Raw genomic sequence first — 19,267 nt, 5'->3', positions numbered from 1 at the left:
CCTAGGATCGAGCCCCGTATTGGGCTCTCTGCTTGGCGGGGGGCCTGCTTCCCCCCTACCGCCTGCCTGCTGCTCTGCCTACTTGTGATCTCTCTGTCAAATAAATAAATAGATAAAATCTTAAAAAAAAAAATATAGAGAGAGATCACAAGTAGGCAGAGAGGCAGGAGTGAGAGAGGGAGAGGCACCAGCACAGCATTTGAAACAGTAACTCTGACAACAGGCTGAAAAAACCCAGCCCGACTCACTCGATGCTCTTTCCCCAAACACATGCCTTCATGTGCTAGCTGTACACACTCCTGCCCTCAGGGTGGCCAAAACCACAGCGGTCAGCAGCGGGGAGACTCTGCCTACGTGAGCGCTTTCATCCTCCATCACAAAGTACGGCAGTTGGCGGTCCACAGCCCGTGAGCACGGGGGTTAGGCAGTTAGGCGTTAAAGGTTGGGGGCACGTGGATCAAAAGACCATTTCAGGACTCATGAGAATGATAAGAAATTCAAATGTCACTGCTTACAGATAAGGTGTGATTAGAACCCAGTAGGGGCCATCCGTGACTGCTTCTGAGCTGGGGAACTGGCAACAGACACGGGCCCACGGAACCTAAAATACTTCCTACATGGCCCTTTCTAGAGCAGGTCTGTGGACCCCTGCATACGAAAGGGTTTTTTGTTCGAATGACTAACAGAGAAGGACCTACTGAACCATGACAGCTTTCACATTGAAAGGGGACGTCCGGGGCGCCTGGGTGGCTCAGTCGGTGAAGTGTCTGCCTTTGGCTCAGGTCATGATCTCGGGGTCCTGGGACTGAGCCCCACATGGGGCTCCCTGCTCCGTGAGGAGCCGCCACCGGCTTCTTCATGGCCTGCCGCTCCCCCTGCTGTGCTCACTCTTCCTCTGACAATATCTAAACAATAACAATAAATTTTAAAAAATGCAGGAGGTGCAGGATAATGTGACTTTTCCACACCTAAGCATTCAAGTACCATCAACTCCTTTCAGCTGTCACTGAAGGCAACACGTGATTGAGAGAACTCCAGCGACAGGCGTTTTCAGCAAAACACGACACTGCGGGGCCAGGGGCCTTATGACGCCTGGCAGAGTTCATCGGAGCTGTACCCGGACTGCAAACATTCTGGTTTGCAACTAGCACGGGGGTCTAGGAGGAGGAAATGCAAAAGCCAGGCTTACTGCTACAAGCTGGGTGATGCACACTCATCACCAAGTCTGCATTCTACCAGGCAGTCACAGTGCACAGGGGAGCCTAAGGGCCCTCTGTGGTGAGCTCTTTATCCAGCCTTGAAAACACTTTCACGAAAGCTCAACGGAGCTGGAACCTGCAGGCTTCGAGGTCAGAAAAACAAAAACCAAAACCTACTGCCCACAACTGTTGCTACTTTAGGTCTGGGGAGAACCGGATAAGAAAGCAAGCCATGTCAGCACAGCGAGGAGACTGCACCGGCTAAATGACTCTTAACAACAACAGCAACAAGACAAATGAAAACACACGGGGAGAAAGATTATACCTACATGCTCTGAAGGTCTCATGGCTCCTGGGGACAGGGAGGTATTCCTGAGGGGAGGGGACTGTGGGGGTTTTACACCCTTCTCTGGACGGACACAGCAGGTGCCCCTCAGACACAGAACACCGTCCACTCCGTCCTCCCCCAGTGCCCTGAGGGCGCACACTCACAAACACACACACACACGTGCACACATCCTAAGCATGCACAGATACACCTACAAACATAGATACACATATCAAACCCACACTACTTGCTGTCACCGTCATCCTTTTAATAGGAGACTTGTGATGACGCTGGGGGCTGACCCAAGAGGATGGGTGCCTAGCTGGAGTTTCCTCAAGCCAACACCGCTGTGGGGCTGTCACACATGTACCTCATCCAGCAGCACTTCTGCACCTGATATGTGGATGCCAGGTCGACCAGAACGCCGCCTCCTTTTGCCAACCAAGAGCTCCCACCGTCTTGGTCTCGCACTTACTGGGAACCACCACTGGGCCCTCAAGGCTGGCTGCCAGCCTGGCGTGTGGGCTGTGAAGCCCTGGTTTCCTCTGTCCTGCCACAGGAGAGCCTGGGCGTTGGGGACAGGGTGCTGATGCTTCCCAGGACTGCCTGGGAGCCTCTGTGAGCTACACTTGCCAAACCCGTAGGTAGCGCCTGTCTTCCAATCTAGGCACAAAAATCTCAAAAGAATGGTGGTGGCTGTGGGCAAGCGGTGGCATGGTAGCTGCCCCAGTCAGGTTGGCAGCTGGCCCAAAGGCGTTCAGGCAAGAAGCCCAGCTCTCAGGCTGCCGACGGACTGATGAGCACCGGAAGGAGAACGCACACCTACTAATCCTTGCTCTTGATGTTTCAGGTTTTGTTCCCAGAGGTTGGCCACCTCCCTACTCTGAAAAACTTGGAAAGTTTTACCAGGAATGCTGTGCTAGTGGCTTTTCCTCATCAGAAAGACGAAGCTGTTCTGAAGGCGAGAGAGGTGCTCTCGTGGCAGGGCTGGGAAGCGACGGACACCGCCCGTCCCGGTGGGAGACGCGTGCCTACCTGGTGTGGTGTTGCCCGTGCCAAGAAGGGCAGGCGCCGGCGGGGGGAAACGGCGCTGCTGCCATCTCAGGGTGGCTGTCGGAGAACTTGGTGGCGTGCCAGGAGTGAGGCCTCCAGCTCACTTCATTCTTCCTGAAAAAGAACGCAGACGGCTCAGGGACCCTGAACAAAGGAAGACTCCGTGCCAAGACAGAAGTGCAACGTGGAAAAGAAGTCACGGTGACTTCCGTCCGGTTCAGAGCATCGCCTCCAGGTGCTTCCCACTGGATCTGGACATGAACACGGTGTGTGACACATTTCTTAATACAGAACTCATGCTAATGCAGAGACCATCTCAAGCTTCCACATGTGAATTAACCCTTATTTTCCAACATCTATTCCCAGCAGTAAATCCATCTTGCTGTCCCCTGGGCCACCAGCACGACCGCAGACAGACTCTTCCGTCTCTGCTTCTGCACCGCTATGCGCACAGCCCTCAGCCTCCCTGCGGAACACGGACCGCACAGGACAGAAGCTCCGAGAGTGCCCCGCTCCGCCGGGTCATGCAGAGTTTAGGCCGCCGTGACTTACTCACTTAACCCAGGAGACACAGACACTTACTTACGTGAACGAAGACCTGCGGACGTGTGTTCACTCCCCTGGGCCCCTCAGAGCGTCTGCGAAGTCGGCTAAGTGTCCCCATTCCGGGAACGTGAGGTCCTAGACCTACAGGCGGCGGCCCGCCCTGCCCGGGCTCCCACCCCATGGTCCCCACCGCCCCGCGGCGGGCACACTGGTGTTCCGGCTGCACTGCCTGGGTGCGGGAAGGGAACTGGAGTCGGAAGTCCGCGGGGCTGCCGTGAAAACCTGACAGCCTCCGAGAGAAGGCGGCCCACCGGCCTGTGCTCGCACTCTCCGCTTCTCCTGTGTGGCACAGAACTTGCTCGCTCTGGACAGCCTACATCCCCTTCAAGAACACAGAGAGACCTCAAAATGTGCCTCGCTGGGTACGGACATGTGGAATGTGTTGACCTCAGGAGTTTCCCCATGAACAAAACCACAGAAGAAACAAATTCATCGCACCGCAGAAGTAAAGGGACTGAAAACCAAACTGTACCTCATAGAGTTCCTCAGAATCCTCGTAAGAAAGGTTCTGGCCTTGTGAATTTCATTTTCAGATGTCTTTTTTTGTGCTACCATATCCACAATTTCTTTCATCTTCTTTTATAGTTAATTAATGAAGGAAAGAAACTAGACGGAGAATGGAGGCAAAGGGAAACAAATAAAAAAAAAAAAAGGCCAGGAAAGGAAAATGCCTTGTCTTCTCTGGCAACATCTTCCAACCCTGCAACTGGCAAGACTGGGGTACGGGCTGGCTTACTGGGGTAGCAGTGTTCCAAGCATAAGCATGTTTTCTCTTTTTTAAAAGGATAATCCACACAGATGCAAATCTATTTCAAGAAGACATAGTCAGCAGTTGTAGTATGAATTAAGGGCTTTAAAAAAGAAAGGAACAGGGGCACCTGGGTGGCTCAGTTGGTTAAGCATCTGCCTTCAGCTCAGGTAATGATTCTCAGGGTCCTGGGATCAAGTCCTGCATTGGGCTCCTTGTTGAGCGGGGAGCCTGCTTCTCCCTCTGCCTCTGCCCCTTCCCCCTGCTCGTGCTCGTTCTCTCTCACGTGCAAATAAAATGTTAGAAAATTTTTTAAAAAAAGATTTCATTTATTTATTTGACAGAGATCACAAGAGGCAGAGAGACAGGTAGAGAGAGAGGAAGGGAAGCAGGCTCCCAGCTGAGCAGAGAGCCTGATGTGAGGCTCGATCCCAGGACCCCGGGATCATGACCTGAGCCAAAGGCAGAGGCTTTAACCCACTGAGCCACCCAGGCTTCCAAAAAATTTTTTTTGAAAAAAAGAACAAATGAGGGGTGCCTGGTGGCTCAGTCTACTTTTGATCTCTCTGTCAAATAAATAAACAAAATCTTTAAAAAAATTAAAAAAGAACAAAATGATAACACAGTGATGAGGTTACACCTATCCGCTATAAACAAGGATCTCACGGATACTGGACACAGTGATGTTTTCCTAAAACACAGGCGCTTGCAGCAGGTCCTCTGAACATCCTAGGGCATAATGAACGTATTTAGCAAGGTTCCAGCTCCTTCCTGCTTGTCAGCCCCTCTCCTGGTTCAAACTTGTTGATAAGAGAAAGGAGGACCTTGGGCACCCATGTGTGCATCAGTCCCAACCCTGGGCGGATGCGAGACAGGAAGGCTCTGGGGACCGAGCGCTCTGGCGCCACCCAGTGTGCACATACAGTCACTGCGCCTCTGGCTCCGCTTCAACCAGACCCAGCGGCAGCAGAACTGCAAGTGGATTGAAGATCCTCCTTTTCGCTGGATCGTGGGGTTTCTTTTCACACAGGTGGCTTTATTTATTTATTTATTTTTAAGATTTCACTTTTTTCTTTGACGGAGAGAGGAGTGAGCGAGCACAAGCAGGCTCCCCGCTGAGCAGGGAGCCCGACACGGGGCTCCATCCCAGGACCTGGAGATCATGACCTGAGCCGAAGGTGGACGCTTTGCCGACAGAGCAAGCCACCCCGGTCCGGCGCCCCTCGGGTGGCTTTATTATTTTTTTTTAATATTTAAAACAAATTTTTTTTATCTTTAATAAAATAATAAAAAAATAAAATAATAAAAAAATTGTTTATTTATTTGACAGAGATCACAAGTAGGCAGGCAGAGAGAGAGACAGAGATCACAAGTAGGCAGAGAGGCAGGCAGGCAGGTGGAGAGAAAGAGAGAGAGGACGAAGCAGGCTCTCCGCAGAGCAGAGAGCCTGACACGGGCTTGATCCCAGGACCCTAGGATCATGACCTGAGCCAAAGGCAGAGGCTTTAACCACTGAGCCACCCAAGCGCCCCTATTGTTGCTGTGTGGCAGGGACAGTTCTGGCCTTGGAATGAGCCACGAGTGGCGGACAGGCACGCAGCTCACTGGAACCACGAAGGCCTGTGCAGCTTAGCTTGTCCCAGTGGCACTCGAGGTCCTGCTTCTGTGCAGGGTGGCGCGGGCAGGGGTGCCCCAGACAAAGACCAACAATGCCACACACTGTGCATTGAGCCCCACAATACCAGGACTACCAGAAATGGGGTTCAGTCTAGAGGCACCCCGGACTACGGTCATCCCAGTGTACACGGAAGAAATCCTTTCTATTCAAAGGGCTACTGACATTTGTAATCCTTACGGTGTACGCTTACTGTAGAAAACATGGAAACACGGGGCGCCTGGGGGCTTACTTGGTGAAGCATCTGCCTTCGGTTCAGGTCATGATCCTGGGGTCCTGAGATGGAGCCCTGCATTGGGATCCCTGCTCAGCGGGGAGTCTGCTTCTCCCTCTGCCTCTGCCCCCTGCTTGTGCACTCTCTGTCTCTTGCTCTATCTCAAATAAATAAATCTTAAAGAAAAGAAAATATGGAACATTTAAAAATGAAGAAGGCACTGAGAAGACCAGAGGAAAGTGGGCCACAACCTACAGAAGACCACAGGCGCCGTGTGCGCATTCTGCCCCATCTCCTTCTAGACGACCTGGGGGAATGCTGCAGACAGCAAGGTCCGTTCCTTCTACAGCCCGCCGGCTTCTGTGCACTCCCCCAGGCCGCTGTCCCTCTTCCAAAACGAAATCTCTCTTCCGTGCTTAATATTCCTTTGATATACATACTGAAAAGCCACAGTACTGACCATGAATATTTTCTGGTACTCCAGACAAAATTATTCACCCTAATGACAATTCTCCTAATGCCTTTCCCACAAATTACAAAATACAAAATTTATGTTAATTTTTAAAATAATTTTATATGCTAGGTAGTCTCTGAGGGGATGTTGGAAGGACAGGATTTAGATCACAGATTTGAAAAATGCTATGCTATCCCTGAAAATTAAGAAACAAATCTAGATATCAGAAATCCTTTTACAAAAAGGAAATATGAAGATAAATGCTTCAATAAAATGTTCATCATTGTCATAAAGAACAATATCCGCCCCGCACCCAAAAGAAAAGTCCCGTGAGTGCTGGGTAAGTTCCGTAATGAGAAGCCAACAGGCACTGCCGCACAAGACAAACGCAGTCTGTGCCTCGTCACCACAAGCTCCATCAGCCTGATGGGACCAGACCCATCGGTGGGATGGGCCAGGGGCCCCGGCTCTGGGTGCACACCGTGATGGGCCCGTGCACAGGGCGTGAGGGCTTTCAGGCAACACTGGGGTCGGGGAAGGCTCATGGCGGGAGAAAAGAAGAGACAGGAAAGAGAAGAGAGAAAACGTCAACAGGGCTGTGTGGAAAGCATCTCACAGAAAAGCATCTGGGGGCCTGGACTGGGAAACACCTGGGTTCCAGAGAAAGGGGGAGCTGGACAACGCGGCAAATGGTTCTCAGGGAGCCCGAGTGTGCGCAGGACTGGCCCTATGCAGACAGCCCCCGGAATTCAAGGAGGGGAGCGGGTCCAGGCCAGCAGAGGAGGTGGGGGGGCTATGGAGGGTGAGGAGTCTCTGCTGGAGAAGGGGTGAGTGCCAGCATCTTTCTTACTCCTTCCAAAAGAAACAAAGAAAAAAAAAGCACCAGTCTACAAACACAAAAAGCAAACCTTGCTCTGACCCCGCCACTTCCTGTCTCTGCCAAGCCTAGGGAAGGCCATGTCCTGACCAGCCTCTCCCTCTGCGCGTCTATCTAGCTCCTGCCAGATCTCTGCAACTCGGCAACTCTGCTCCGGACAGCTCTTGCTCTCACTCCAGAATCTTCGACGGCTCCCAGTGGCCGCAGAAGATCAGAAGGAAGCCCAAGCCCTCACATTCTCAGGCATCCAGCCAACCTGTCGTGTGGCATGTGCCCCCGGGCCAGCAGCATGGGCATCGGCTGGGCACAGCCTGGGTGGGCTGATGCGTTTGTGCTCACCTTCCTGGCACATTCAGATGCGGGCTCGGGCCCCATGCTCTCTGCCTCTGGCTCCCTTTCCCTGCGCTCCCTTGGGTGCCATCTCTTGAGGAGGCTCTGGTACAGCTGACGTGGGACCAGACTGGCGGCTCAGCCCTGGCTCAGCTTTCCAAGGACACGCCAGAGCCCCTCTGCTCTAGAAAGACTCTGCTGAGATCTGCTTCCATTCCTCTTGACGTCTTTTGGCTCAGCTCGTGCTCGAGCTTTCCCGGTCTGTGCCTATGAGCACACTCAGTGGCCGGCTACTTCCCGGAGGGCTGGACCTCATGCTGTGACCTTCACCTCTCCCTGGAGCGCTTCTAACCCGCTGCGGGAGCACACACAGCACTCCATACCTGGCACACGGGTCCCCTCCCTGCCAGTGGTGCGACAATGTGACAGTGTCCTGGGGATGGCACGCTGGCTTACGTCTACTGTGGGGTACGGGGCAGACAGTCCCTGCTTTTAAACAGGTCGGTGAGAATTCAGATAGAAATTCCTAGGGATCTAAGTAGTCGAAATGGACACCAGACATCAAAGCCACACTTCGCACAGAGGCCAGGCTCAGAAGTGGCCTTCCCACCGCATGAAAGCACCAGGGTTCCTGTCCCGAGGCCGGGGCGCCCTGCATCCTCACCACCCCCCCACAAGGGCGAGTCCTCGTTTCTGGTTTGGCCTCTGGTGCTGCCCCTGCGTGTGTCCGCTCAAAACACCGTGTAGGAAGGTCACGCTGTGAACATGGCCAGAACGGGAACAAACCCAAATGACTGGCTTTTTCTAGTAACTTCTATCATCTTCACATCAATAAACCGATTCGTGTCAGAAAAGAGAAAAAAGAAAGACGATCTCACCCGCCTATGTCCACTATGTCAACTGACGAACACACGAGTAAGCCCAACTCAGTGCTTTAAAAGGGCGCCAACCCAACTTCCTGGTTACGTTTCAAGAGAATAAATTTTTTTTGCCAAAGACACTCAGGACACTCAAATGTGCAGGCATTAATAAAACTGATTATAAACAACTCTCAGCATCAGCAAACAGGGCTGAGGAGTCATATATAAAAGAAATGAAAATAAGTAAAACATTCTCTGCACATTATTAAATAATGAATAAATAAAACATTCTCTGCATATTATTAAAACCATCTCTGCATAACCTATTAGAAACCCTCAAAGTTTTCACACTAAGTTTTATAAACATCACTTATGTGCTGTTCAATGAAAAAAATCTTAACTTTTTTACCACTCCCTCCTTGACTTAGAATATGAAATGTCTCATGTAAATGGAAATTCATGTGATCAAATCGCTCAAGCCATAAGCTGAGCCTACATTTGAAGAGAAGCAATTCTTCTCTTTTTCTCCTGATTTTACTCAATAAAAACAACAATGGAAAAGAGCCCAAAGACGTCAGGGTATCTGTGCAGGTTAATTTCTGGGTCTGCTCTGTTTAACAAGAAATAGGCATGGAGCAAACAGTCATGAGTCCCAAAATGCTCGAAACAGAAGCTTTTCCCCTGACACTACAGCCAACACCTGCAGACTGGCCTCTGAGAGTACAGGGTTCCAAGGACACCTGCCAACACCCCTACTAAGGCTCCCAGCCTGCAACAACACAGAGACACACACAGACACACACAGACACACACAGACACACACACACACACACACACAGAGGTTCTGTCCCAGGAAGAGCTCTCAGGAGGGGAAGGTAGGGCGGATACAACCTGCGGACGTGCTGGCCATCCCTGTGCTCCCGCGGCATGGCTGCAAGAAGCTGCTTCGAGGAACATCTGTGCTACCCCATGTCAGGGCCACGCACAGAGCCACCTGCTCCAGGACAGCTCCAAGCAGCCAGGAGCAGAGGGGGGCACGGCACAACACAGGCTTGCTGTGAAATTCGCTGCAACTGAGCGACTTCCAGAAAACAACGCATGTTCCAAGAAGTTTGCTCATGGCAAGCATGGCTGCACGCACGAGATCTGAAACCTCCTTCCTTCATGTATGGAATCATTGCACAGCCCCGCCAACCTGTACAACCACCCGCAGAGAACCTGCCTTAACCCTGGGCCTTAATCTGCTCCCAGATGCAAGCTTAGTGCAAGCTTAGTGGCCGTAATCAGAGTCACAGCTGGTGTCGGGCCGCCCACTGAGAGGCAGAAGAGTCCACAAAACCCTACTGATAACTCGGCCCTGGTCCGACTGCTCACGGCAGCTCTGAGTCTTGGCTGAGAGTCAGAGGAACGATGTGCCTGGCAGCCGGACTCCATTTCAAGCAAAACTAGGATTACCACAAGGATTGGAAAGAGAAGCCAAAAGGGCGATGGCAAGCTTTCCAAAATAACGAATGGCATGACATGGAAAAGAAACATTCCACAGGCTATTGGAAGTTCTCCGAGCTTGCGAGGAGCTGACCTGCGAAGCGAGGGGGATGGAGGACTGCCCGGCGCTCGTTATGCCCAGCTTGCAGCCCGCACTTTATCTAATCACACGGCAACAGCCCCCCCCCCCCGCTCTGAGCGAGATGCTTGCCCTCCCCGACGCACCGCGTGCCCCGGGCAGAGCCGCACACCTCTCCCACGGCGAAGGCCTGTCGCCTCGGCTACGGGGATCAGGGAAACGCCACCTGTGACCCAGTTTCCGGTCTCAGTTCACCTTCCCTAAGCACAATTGCTTAAGCCCCTGGTGCTGCCCAGCAAGAGCGCCCGGGGCTGTCTGTGCAGACGCCCGCAGGGGACCCCTGCAGAGCCGCCGGTCAGCCCTTGCAGCACGGGCCCTGGGCAGATGACAACCGTGCGCACCCACATGGGCAAAGGTTCCCGTCTCCGTGCCACACCTTCTTGCGAGCAGCACTTCTGGGCCGAGTAGGACCACAGAGGGCCTGGGAGGGAAGGACGTCCCGTTCGGGCTGGCCTCAGGGTCCTGCAGTCCTTCTGCTCCCCCACCCCTGCCCCGGGCAGGTGACCCCGTCGCGCCTCCACATCTGACAGGTGGCACACACCGCCTGGGCATGTGTGCACCTGTGGGGGATCCCATTTACAGCCCTTTGTTTGTAGCCAACACCACTCGGGCAGAAGGGAAGCGCTCGCTCTCATCTGTCTGGGAAAGAAATGTCACCAGGGACGCAGATAGAGATCTGCGCACGGCTCCGGCTCCGACGCGACACCAATCCCAGCCCCGGCTTCCCATCGGCACCGCCCGTGCCCCCCTGAAAACAGGAGGCCACCGCTTTGTCCCACTGGCCCACGGCGATGCCTTCCTGGCTGCTGGGTCCCCTGATCGCCTCACACACTGAAATAAAGCCAACCGAGGAGGAAAAGAGAGCCAACAGTGGGGCACCTGGGGGGCGCGGGCGCCTGGGCGTCCGACTCGCGGTTTCCGCTCAGGTCATGGTTCTGGGGCTGTGGCATCAAGCCCCGTGTCAGGCTCTGAGTCCGCTTGGGATGCCGCTCTCCCTCTCCCCCTGCCCGAGTCACGAAAATAAATAACTCTTAAAAAAAAAAAAAAAAAAAAAAAAAAGGCCTGGATGGCTCCACTGGTTCAGCGTCAGAGTCTTGAGCTCCGGATCCTGAGTTCAAGCCTCACGCTGGGCTCCATGTGGGTGCAGACCCTACTTAACACCAAAACAAAACAAAAATACCCCCCAAAACTCTGGGTCAGCATTTGACACGGAGGTTCACACTCCCGTCCCCGTAACCTCCCAGAAGCACCAAATCCGTGCTGGCCACTGTCGGTCTTTATCACAAATGCCCCCCTTTCTCAGGGCACCTGGGGAAGCGGCAGATAGTAGTAGAATGAAGTCAAACGACAGCCGGAGAAGCTCACTGGTCATTCGGCCACACTCCTCGGGAGGGCGACACAGGGCACTTGTGCGTTTGGAGTTTGGTCTAGGAATAATTTACAGGGCGCCTTTTTATAAACGAGCCACTTTTTTTTCCTTTTTTTTTTTTTTTTTGAACAGTACACGATCTCTTTTGGAGCGCTACATCGAATGCTAGACCAGGCTGACGGATGTGTGGGACAGATGCGTGCTCGGCGGCTGCCCGCGGACGGGCAAAGAGGAGAATGGTGGGGTTTAGGCACAGATTTAATTTGAGAGAAGAATACGTGTTACCCATTTCAGAGAAATTATTTTTATTATTTTTAAGATTTTATTTATTTGATAGAGACACAGTGAAAGAGGGAACACAAGCAGGGGGAGTGGGAGAAGGAGAGGCAGATTCCCCACTGAGCAGGGAGCCTGATGGGGGGTCTCGATCCCAGGACCCTGGGATCATGACCTGAGCTGAAGGCAGATGCTGAACGACCGAGCCACCCAGGTGCCCCAGAGAAATTATTTTTAAAAGTACATCGAGGCCTCTGTAATAAGGAAAATCTAGAAACTTAGTGTGAGGTTTCACACTTACTTTGCACCTGCAGGATTTTATAGCAGTAATTCACCATGTACTGGGTGAGAGCTGCGGGGCCCTAATATTAACTAATTAAACCGGGTTAGAAAAATTTCATTCATGTTTCTCAACAAAGCACCATTTTGCACTTTTTTCTATTAGGCAAATGTAATATGCACATAGAGTATTAAAAATTAATCCAGGGGGGCGCGTGGGTGGCTCAGTCAGTTAAGCACCTGCCTTCGGCTCAGGTCATGATCCCAGGGTCCTGGGATCGAGCCCCACACTGGGCTCCTTACTCTGCGGGGAGTCTGCTTTTCTCTCTCCCTTTTGCCGCTGCTCCCCCTGCTTGTGTTCCTTTTCTCGTTGTGTCTGTCAAATAAATATATAAAATCTTAAAAATAAACAAACACCATTTCACACACTTTTTTCTACTAAGCAAAAGTAATACCCACATAGAGAATTACAAATGAAATCCAGGGACGCTTGTGGGGCTCAGTCGGTTAAGCATCTGCCTCCAGCTCAGGGTCCTGGGATGGTGACCTCAATAGGGCTCCATTGCTCAGTGGGGAGTCTGCTTCTCCCTTTTCCTCTGCTTGCCCTTCTCACTCATACTCTCTCTCTCAAATAAATAAAATATTTAAAAAAAATCCAAAGATGGGGTGCCTGGGTGGCTCAGTGGGTTAAAAGCCTCTGCCTTCAGCTCAGGTCATGATCTCAGGGTCCTGGGATCGAGCCCCGCATCGGGCTCTCTCGTGCTCAGCAGGGAGCCTGCTTCCTCCCTCCCTCTCTCTCTGCCTGCCTCTCTGCCTACTTGTGATCTCTGTCTGTCAAATAAATAAATAAAATCTTTAAAAAAAAAAATCCAAAGTTATTTTTAAAAATTCCACAATAACCTGTTTTCAAACTGATACAGTGCTTTGTGTCAAATACATTTAAAAAACCCAACATAAATAAAAGTATGTTTGCAAAAAAATAAAAGTTAACACAGTGCTTGGTTTGCTTTTATATCTTGTTATATGCATATTGTTTAAACCATGAATTCCCATTTAAACCAGATAATTATTCTGTGCAGCCCTGATTTAAAGAAAACTGGATATGGGCGCCTGGGGGGCTCAGTCAGTTCAGCATCTGCCTCTGGCTCAGGTCATGACCTCGGGTCGGGGTCCTGACACTGAACCCTACGCCCTGCTCAGTGGTTAGTCTGCTTCTGCCTCTGCTCCTCTCCCCTCTCGTGCTGCCTTTCTCAAATAAATGAATAGGAGCCTGGGTGGCTCAGTTGTTGAAGTGTCTGCCTTCGGCTCAGGTCGTGATTCCAGCATCCTGGGATCAAGTCCCACACATGGGGCTCCCTGCTCAGTGGGGAGCCCTGCTTCTCCCTCTGTGATCTCTCTCACTGTTGCCTCCCTCACAAATAAATAAATTAAATCTTTAAAAAAAAAAAAAAAGAAAAAAATAAAAGAATAAATCAATAAGAATCAAACTTAGCCTGAGAGACTACTGTAGCCGGCACGCAAACACCCACCCTTTCCAGGGTCATTCTTTTTGTCTTGATCACAGAGTAATACATAAATGCCCTTTGGGGCTTGGCCTAGAACAGAACACGATGCCACATCTGACGGTTTTCTGGGGACCAGACCTCCTGCTGACTTCTAGGAACATAGGCACACAGAACCCCAAAAGCTCCTACTCTTTTTAAAAATGCAAACAAACAATGCTCAATGGTTGTTATGTGTTATAGAAGTAATATGCTACTTTAAGTTACACTTAAAAAAATGTTTAAGATGCTAAGTTTTATGCTATACATATCGTTCCACAATATTTAAAAAAAAAATTAAAACTGTAGGAACGGGCAGCGCCTGGGTGGCTCAGGCAGCTCCGAGGCTGACTGTTGACTTCTGTCTGAGGTCATGGTCTCAGGGTCCTGGGATCGAGCCCCGTATGGGGCTCTCCACTCGGCAGGGAGTCTTGTTCGGGATTCTTTCTTCCAATGGATTTGGTCTCTCATGCTCTGCCGCGCACCCCACCCTCACTTGCTCTAAGAAATACGTAAATCTTTTAAAAACACCTGGAGGAATAGGACATACACGGTTCTCTGACTGCTTGTATGCACTGCGCGCAGCTGGACCCTGTGGGGCACCTTCCGTGTCAGCAAATGCTGATGGCACTCGTGATAGTAGCATTTTACACAGCGGATGGTCTCCCATTCACGTAATTTCCCTTTGCTGAGTATCTGGGATCCCAGAAACGCACACTGTGCGTCCCAGATACGCCGTCTGAAACACGCTGCGAAAGCCCCCACCAGAAAGCCTGTCTAATCCGCATTCTAACAGGCAGTATATCAGGTCTGTGCGTGGTCCCCGCAATCTCACCATCTCACAGGCCTGGCTACTCTACTGTCTGCCCGCTCCGACAGTCAAGTAAAGCTGCAGATTTGCAGGGGGACACAAACGGACGGCAACCCCAGGCATCCTAGGGGCCGGTGAGGAGGCCCAGAGATCGTGGATAGCGCCAAGCTCACCTCTGTGGACCAAGCTATCCGCTTACCGCTCCCTTACCACCGTCATCACTGCGCTGTCTCCCGCAGCGTGCCTCGAGAACACACACCCTGCCTTAGTAAGGTCACTAAACACGACACCAGACGAGTCACTTACAACATGACAGCATCTCTCCTCTACCTCATCCTCTCCAAACGGCTCCCAAACTGCTCCCTTATTTTTTTCTGACTTACAAAGACGACAGCCTGTACCACTTAGAAATGAGATCGCAAATTCAGTGTGGCAACGGATTAAGAGTTTTGTTTTTTTTTCTTCCTTGTTTTTGAGCCTCCTCCTTCGATATGGTTTGAGTCCAAAAAAAAAAAAAAAAAAAGTCCTTTGGGAACAGGGCTTCAAGTTGGTATTAAAAAACCTGAAGTAAATGCCTGAGTCCATTTAGTTTTTGAAAAAAATTGATAGGCAAGAGGCGCCTGGATGGCTCAGTCGGTTGTTTGTCCCGCCTTTGGCTTAGGTCATGATCCCGGGATCCCAGGATCGAGTCCTGTGCCAGGCTCCCTGCTCTGTAGGAGCCTGGTTCTCCTTCTCCTCCCTCTGTCTGCCGCTCCCTCTTGTGCACGCTCTCTCTCTCTGTCAAATAAATAAGTAAATCTTAAAAAAATATATTTACAGCCAAGCTTAGAAAGACTGCACTAATTCTGCTAAAATTAAAAAAAATAAAAAATGAATAAGGGGAGGGTGCAGGGGGGGCATGCAAACACTGTACTAGGAATTAGCCAACTCAGAAAATGCAAGATGAGGAAATAATTCTTTATGAAGACCACAAATCCCAAGTTACGGGGGTCCAGGAGTCCTGCTGGAGCTCCCATGTCTGAAAGCATCATGTTCCTAATTCAGCTTTTTCCACCCTCTTTTTTATTTTTTTAAGAAAGATTATCAAGTTTTTCTTTTTTTTTAAGACTTTATTTGACAAAGAGAGACACAGCGAGAGAGAGAGGGAACACAAGCAGAGGGAATGGGAGAAGGAGAAGCAGGCCTCCCGCTGAGCAGGCAGCCTGACGTAGGGCTCGAACCCAGGACCCTGGGATCATGACCTGAGCCGAAGGCAGATGCTTAACAACTGAGCCACCCTGGCGCCCCGCTTTTTTCCACCCCTCTTCAAGTCCTGCAAACTTCTCTCTCGCCATCTGATTTTGTAGGAACAGGCAGCTTGTTCACCCCCCCAAGACCTCAGCCCCAGCGCTGGAAAACACTCCCTCTGTGCGCAGTCAGGCTTTATTTTAGCATAAAAAAAAAAAAAAACGCAGCAGCCCTGCCACCTTGTGGAAACGACAGGAACAACACTTCGTCTGGAACACAGGCGTAGTGCATTGCTGCTCTACTTCTTTTAGAAGAAAAGATCAAAGCCTTCAAAATTCACTTCATAAATCAGATGAACAATCCCTAAGAATACAAGAAGGCATATTTTGAGATTCTGACGATGGATTCATCCTTGGCCAAGAGATGTAATTCTATGTGTACACACAGACACACACACAGACACACAGACACACATACACACACGCAATCAAGCCCACGCTGGGACTGCGTGTGGGGATACAGACAGGCCATATGGGCTGCATAGGCTGTATCTTCACCCACTCTGTCTGTAAAGATGGCATGAGGCGCAGGTTAGACTTACCTTTTCACTACGAGCTTCAGGGTTTTGTGGGAGCCCTTCACCAGGCAAATCGCCTCCTGTCTAAAGCCCGAGAGATCGATGTCGTTGATGCCGACGATCTCGTCCCCCGCCAGCAGCTTGTCCACCGCCGCCGCTTTACTTCCTTCTTCAATCTGCGGCAGAGAAGCACGTCTCGTGAGCTTCCAAATGTGCAAACCCAGTGCTCAGAACTCAGCCAGAAACGACACAGAGGCGATGCGGGGGGCCCACAGGATCTATGATGGGCTTTGGGATCAGCTCGGACCCCTCCTGGGCCCTGATGCTGCACTGATTCCTACCTGGGGAAGAAGGGACACACACCCCACCCTCACCCGGGGCTACCATTCGCAGGGGGAACGGGAAAGAGCCCTCGTGCTCAGGAACACTCACAGCCTGGAACCGCAGACCCAGAGACACAGGTTCGGCCCCTGGATCTCTTCTATCCAAGCAGAAAGGGTGGATCGTTTTCATTACTTATTATTTCTCGTACATGAATCCCACACCTAGATTTCTGTAACTGCTTGAGAAAGAACTGAAAAACCACAAAGCTCCCCCATATAAATATACAAGTAAACTTAGTATATTTCAGAGAACTGTGCAAGCACCGTGTCCCATTTTAGAACACTTTCCCTATGCCTAGAAAGAAACCTGGCAGCCGTGGGCAGTCACTTCCTGAGCCCTTTTGGCCCTGGCACCCACCAACTTACTACCTATCTCTATGCATGTGCCTGTACAGACAACTCATATAAAAAGAGTCCTACAGGGCGCCTGGGTGGCTCAGTCGGTTAAGCGTCAGCCTTCGGCTCAGGTCAAAAGTCCTGGGATCGAGTCCTGTGTGGTTCTCTGAGCTCTGCAGCGAGTCTGCTTCTCTCCCTCTGAGCCACCCTCCTTGCCCCTCATGCTGGCTCACTGTCTCTTGCAGAAATAAATTAAAGAATAAAAAGACTCCTCCCCCCGACACATGGTATTTGTGCCTGGCTTCTTTCACTCAACAGAGAGCATCAGGGCTCATCCCACGTGCTAGCCGCGGTCAGGACTTGACTCCGTTCTGTGGCTGAACGACAGACATCCCTTCCCACGGATTGCCACGTCTGACTTATCTGTTCGTCAGCAGCTGGACACTGCAGTTCTTCCTTTCTGGCTGTTATGTTGCTGCGAACAGGGTGCTCGAGCTTCTGGGTGAGCATGTGTCGTCACTTTCCCGTGGGTCTACACGCAGGAATGAAGCCGCTGGCTCCTAGGGCGCGTTTGTGGCGAGCTCTGCAGGAGGAGCGGTCAGGCCGTCCCGCCTGCATCCAAACGTTCCAATTCCTCCACGTCCCTGCTAACACGTAGCCATCGACTACAGTCCTCATGAGATCATTTCACGCTCTGCATTACTCCGTGCTAAACACGTATGCATGAACATGTAGTGACTCACGCAAAGCTTCAAGGTTGGCCCATTTGAGAACTTTAATCCTGAGAAATCAGAATTTTCCTTTTTTTTTCAAAGATTTCATTTATTTTATTTGATAGAGAGAATGAGCACAAGCAGGGGGAGAAACAGGCAGAAGAAGAGGGAGAAGAAGAAAGAAGAGGAAGAGGCAGAAAAGAGGGAAGAAGCAGGCTTCCCGCTGAGCAGAGAGCCTGATGTGGGGCTCGATCCCAGGACCGTGGGACCATGACCTGAGCCAAAGGCAGACACGTAACGACTGAGCCACCCAGGCACTCCAACCCTGGCTTTTCCTATACAGTAATCATCAACTCAGCAACAACAAACCCAGCCCGCTTTCTGTACTAGCACTTAGCCAACTAGGGCCCATGAGCTAAACCCAGCCAGTTGCCTTTTTTTTCCCCCCAGTAAATAAAATTTTACTGGAATACCACCACACCCACTTGTTTATCTACTGTGACAGGACAGAATTGAGTGTTTTGGCCCACAAAGCCTAAAGTATTTACTACTTGGCTTGTTAAAAAAAAAACAAGAGAGAAGTTTGCCCAACCCCGGTTTTAGACCAAAAAACTATTCTCTTTACAAACTGCTATGAAAACTAGTGAAGACAGTTCATGGTTACGAGCCTATCTGTGTACAGCCCGACAGCTCACTGGTCCACTGCTGGCCACACCTAAGCTACGACTTACTTCCACAGCCCTCCGCACCTTCTGGAGCAGTGCGTTTTCCCTGTGCGGCTGAACCGCCGGGTACTGTGACCGACAATGCCTCATTTCTGCAAGTGCACGGCATTTTCCTAAAACCTCTACCTGGATCAAGGACAGCCGAACTCTTCGGTTCACCAAGCAATTATTCGTTGCAAGTCAACACCATAAACAAAATTAAATGGCTACTGTTCACCGAATGGACTGCTTCGGATTTTTGTTAATAACTGGTTTCAAGAGTCTAGACAATTTTATCCCAAGGTGGTAACAGACAGATTGTAAGGAAGTTGCCACCCACCCAAGATTACAGCCCCGGCTGTGTGCGGGCAAGGCGCAGGTTACACGCAGTGGAGAGCCTGGGTTTTTGACACGTCCCCTGGGAGACGCCAAGGGGCCCATCCAGGTGGAGGGTGCAGTGGGGCAGCTGGGGGTGGGAGGAGGGCTCCCAGGGGCAGGGGGACAGGTGGTGCACACATGGAGAGACCCCCAGCAGAAGGTATTTAAGGACGGGAGGAGTGCGGAGACTGAAGGGACATTGCTTAGACAGAGAAAGAACCCACGGACAGAGAACTACATGGCAGGAAACCTGAGTAATTAGAACTTTGGCAGAAAAGGGGGCCAGGTCACAGGGCAGGAGATACAGGAGGGACGAGTGAACGTCCCAGGAGCCACTGCCACCACCAGCACCACCAGAGTCCTAGTCGGGGGGACCCCTCGGGGGCGCTTACCAGCAGGGGCCCCTACCTGGAACAGCAGCACCAGTCTCCCACACTAGGACCTGCGGGCTCAGACTCCGCCCAAGTAGTGCCTAGATCCCTTGCATCTCTACCACCCTGCCTGCCAAGCACCAGGCACGGGACGGGCAAGGAACAATCTAGAATATAAAGAGAGCGCACTCGGAGAGTAACTTGGGTCTGTAGGTACTAACGGGTGCCTAAACACTAGCAGTTAAATGCTTTGGTGGGCTGAATGCAAAAAGGCCATCACGTGGGTGAGTTCAGACTTGGTATTTATTCTTCTACTACTAACGATCTAGAGAGT

The 19,267-nt window shown here is 51.2% G+C and overlaps 1 protein-coding gene across 1 annotated transcript in view; it reads right to left on the bottom strand.

Annotated features, from left to right (window-relative positions):
• Positions 1-16,380, bottom strand: part of LOC123393629 (protein Shroom2-like) — a 48,813-nt gene extending 32,433 nt beyond the window's left edge. The window contains exons 1-2 of the mRNA XM_045086218.1: positions 16,073-16,380; positions 2,563-2,694 (exon numbers count right to left, since the gene is read on the bottom strand). Coding sequence (XP_044942153.1) covers positions 2,563-2,627 — 65 coding nt within the window. The 5' untranslated portion in view covers positions 2,628-2,694; positions 16,073-16,380. The remainder of the gene's footprint in view (positions 1-2,562; positions 2,695-16,072) is intronic.
• Between the last annotated feature and the right edge of the window lie 2,887 nt (positions 16,381-19,267).

The sequence above is a fragment of the Mustela putorius genome, unplaced genomic scaffold, assembly GCF_011764305.1.
Source record: "Mustela putorius furo isolate JIRA1106 unplaced genomic scaffold, ASM1176430v1.1 tig00000910_pilon_pilon_pilon, whole genome shotgun sequence".
Classification (NCBI taxonomy): Eukaryota; Metazoa; Chordata; class Mammalia; order Carnivora; family Mustelidae; genus Mustela; species Mustela putorius.
Note: the sequence above shows the minus strand (reverse complement) of the source record. Positions and strands in the feature narration are given on the sequence as shown.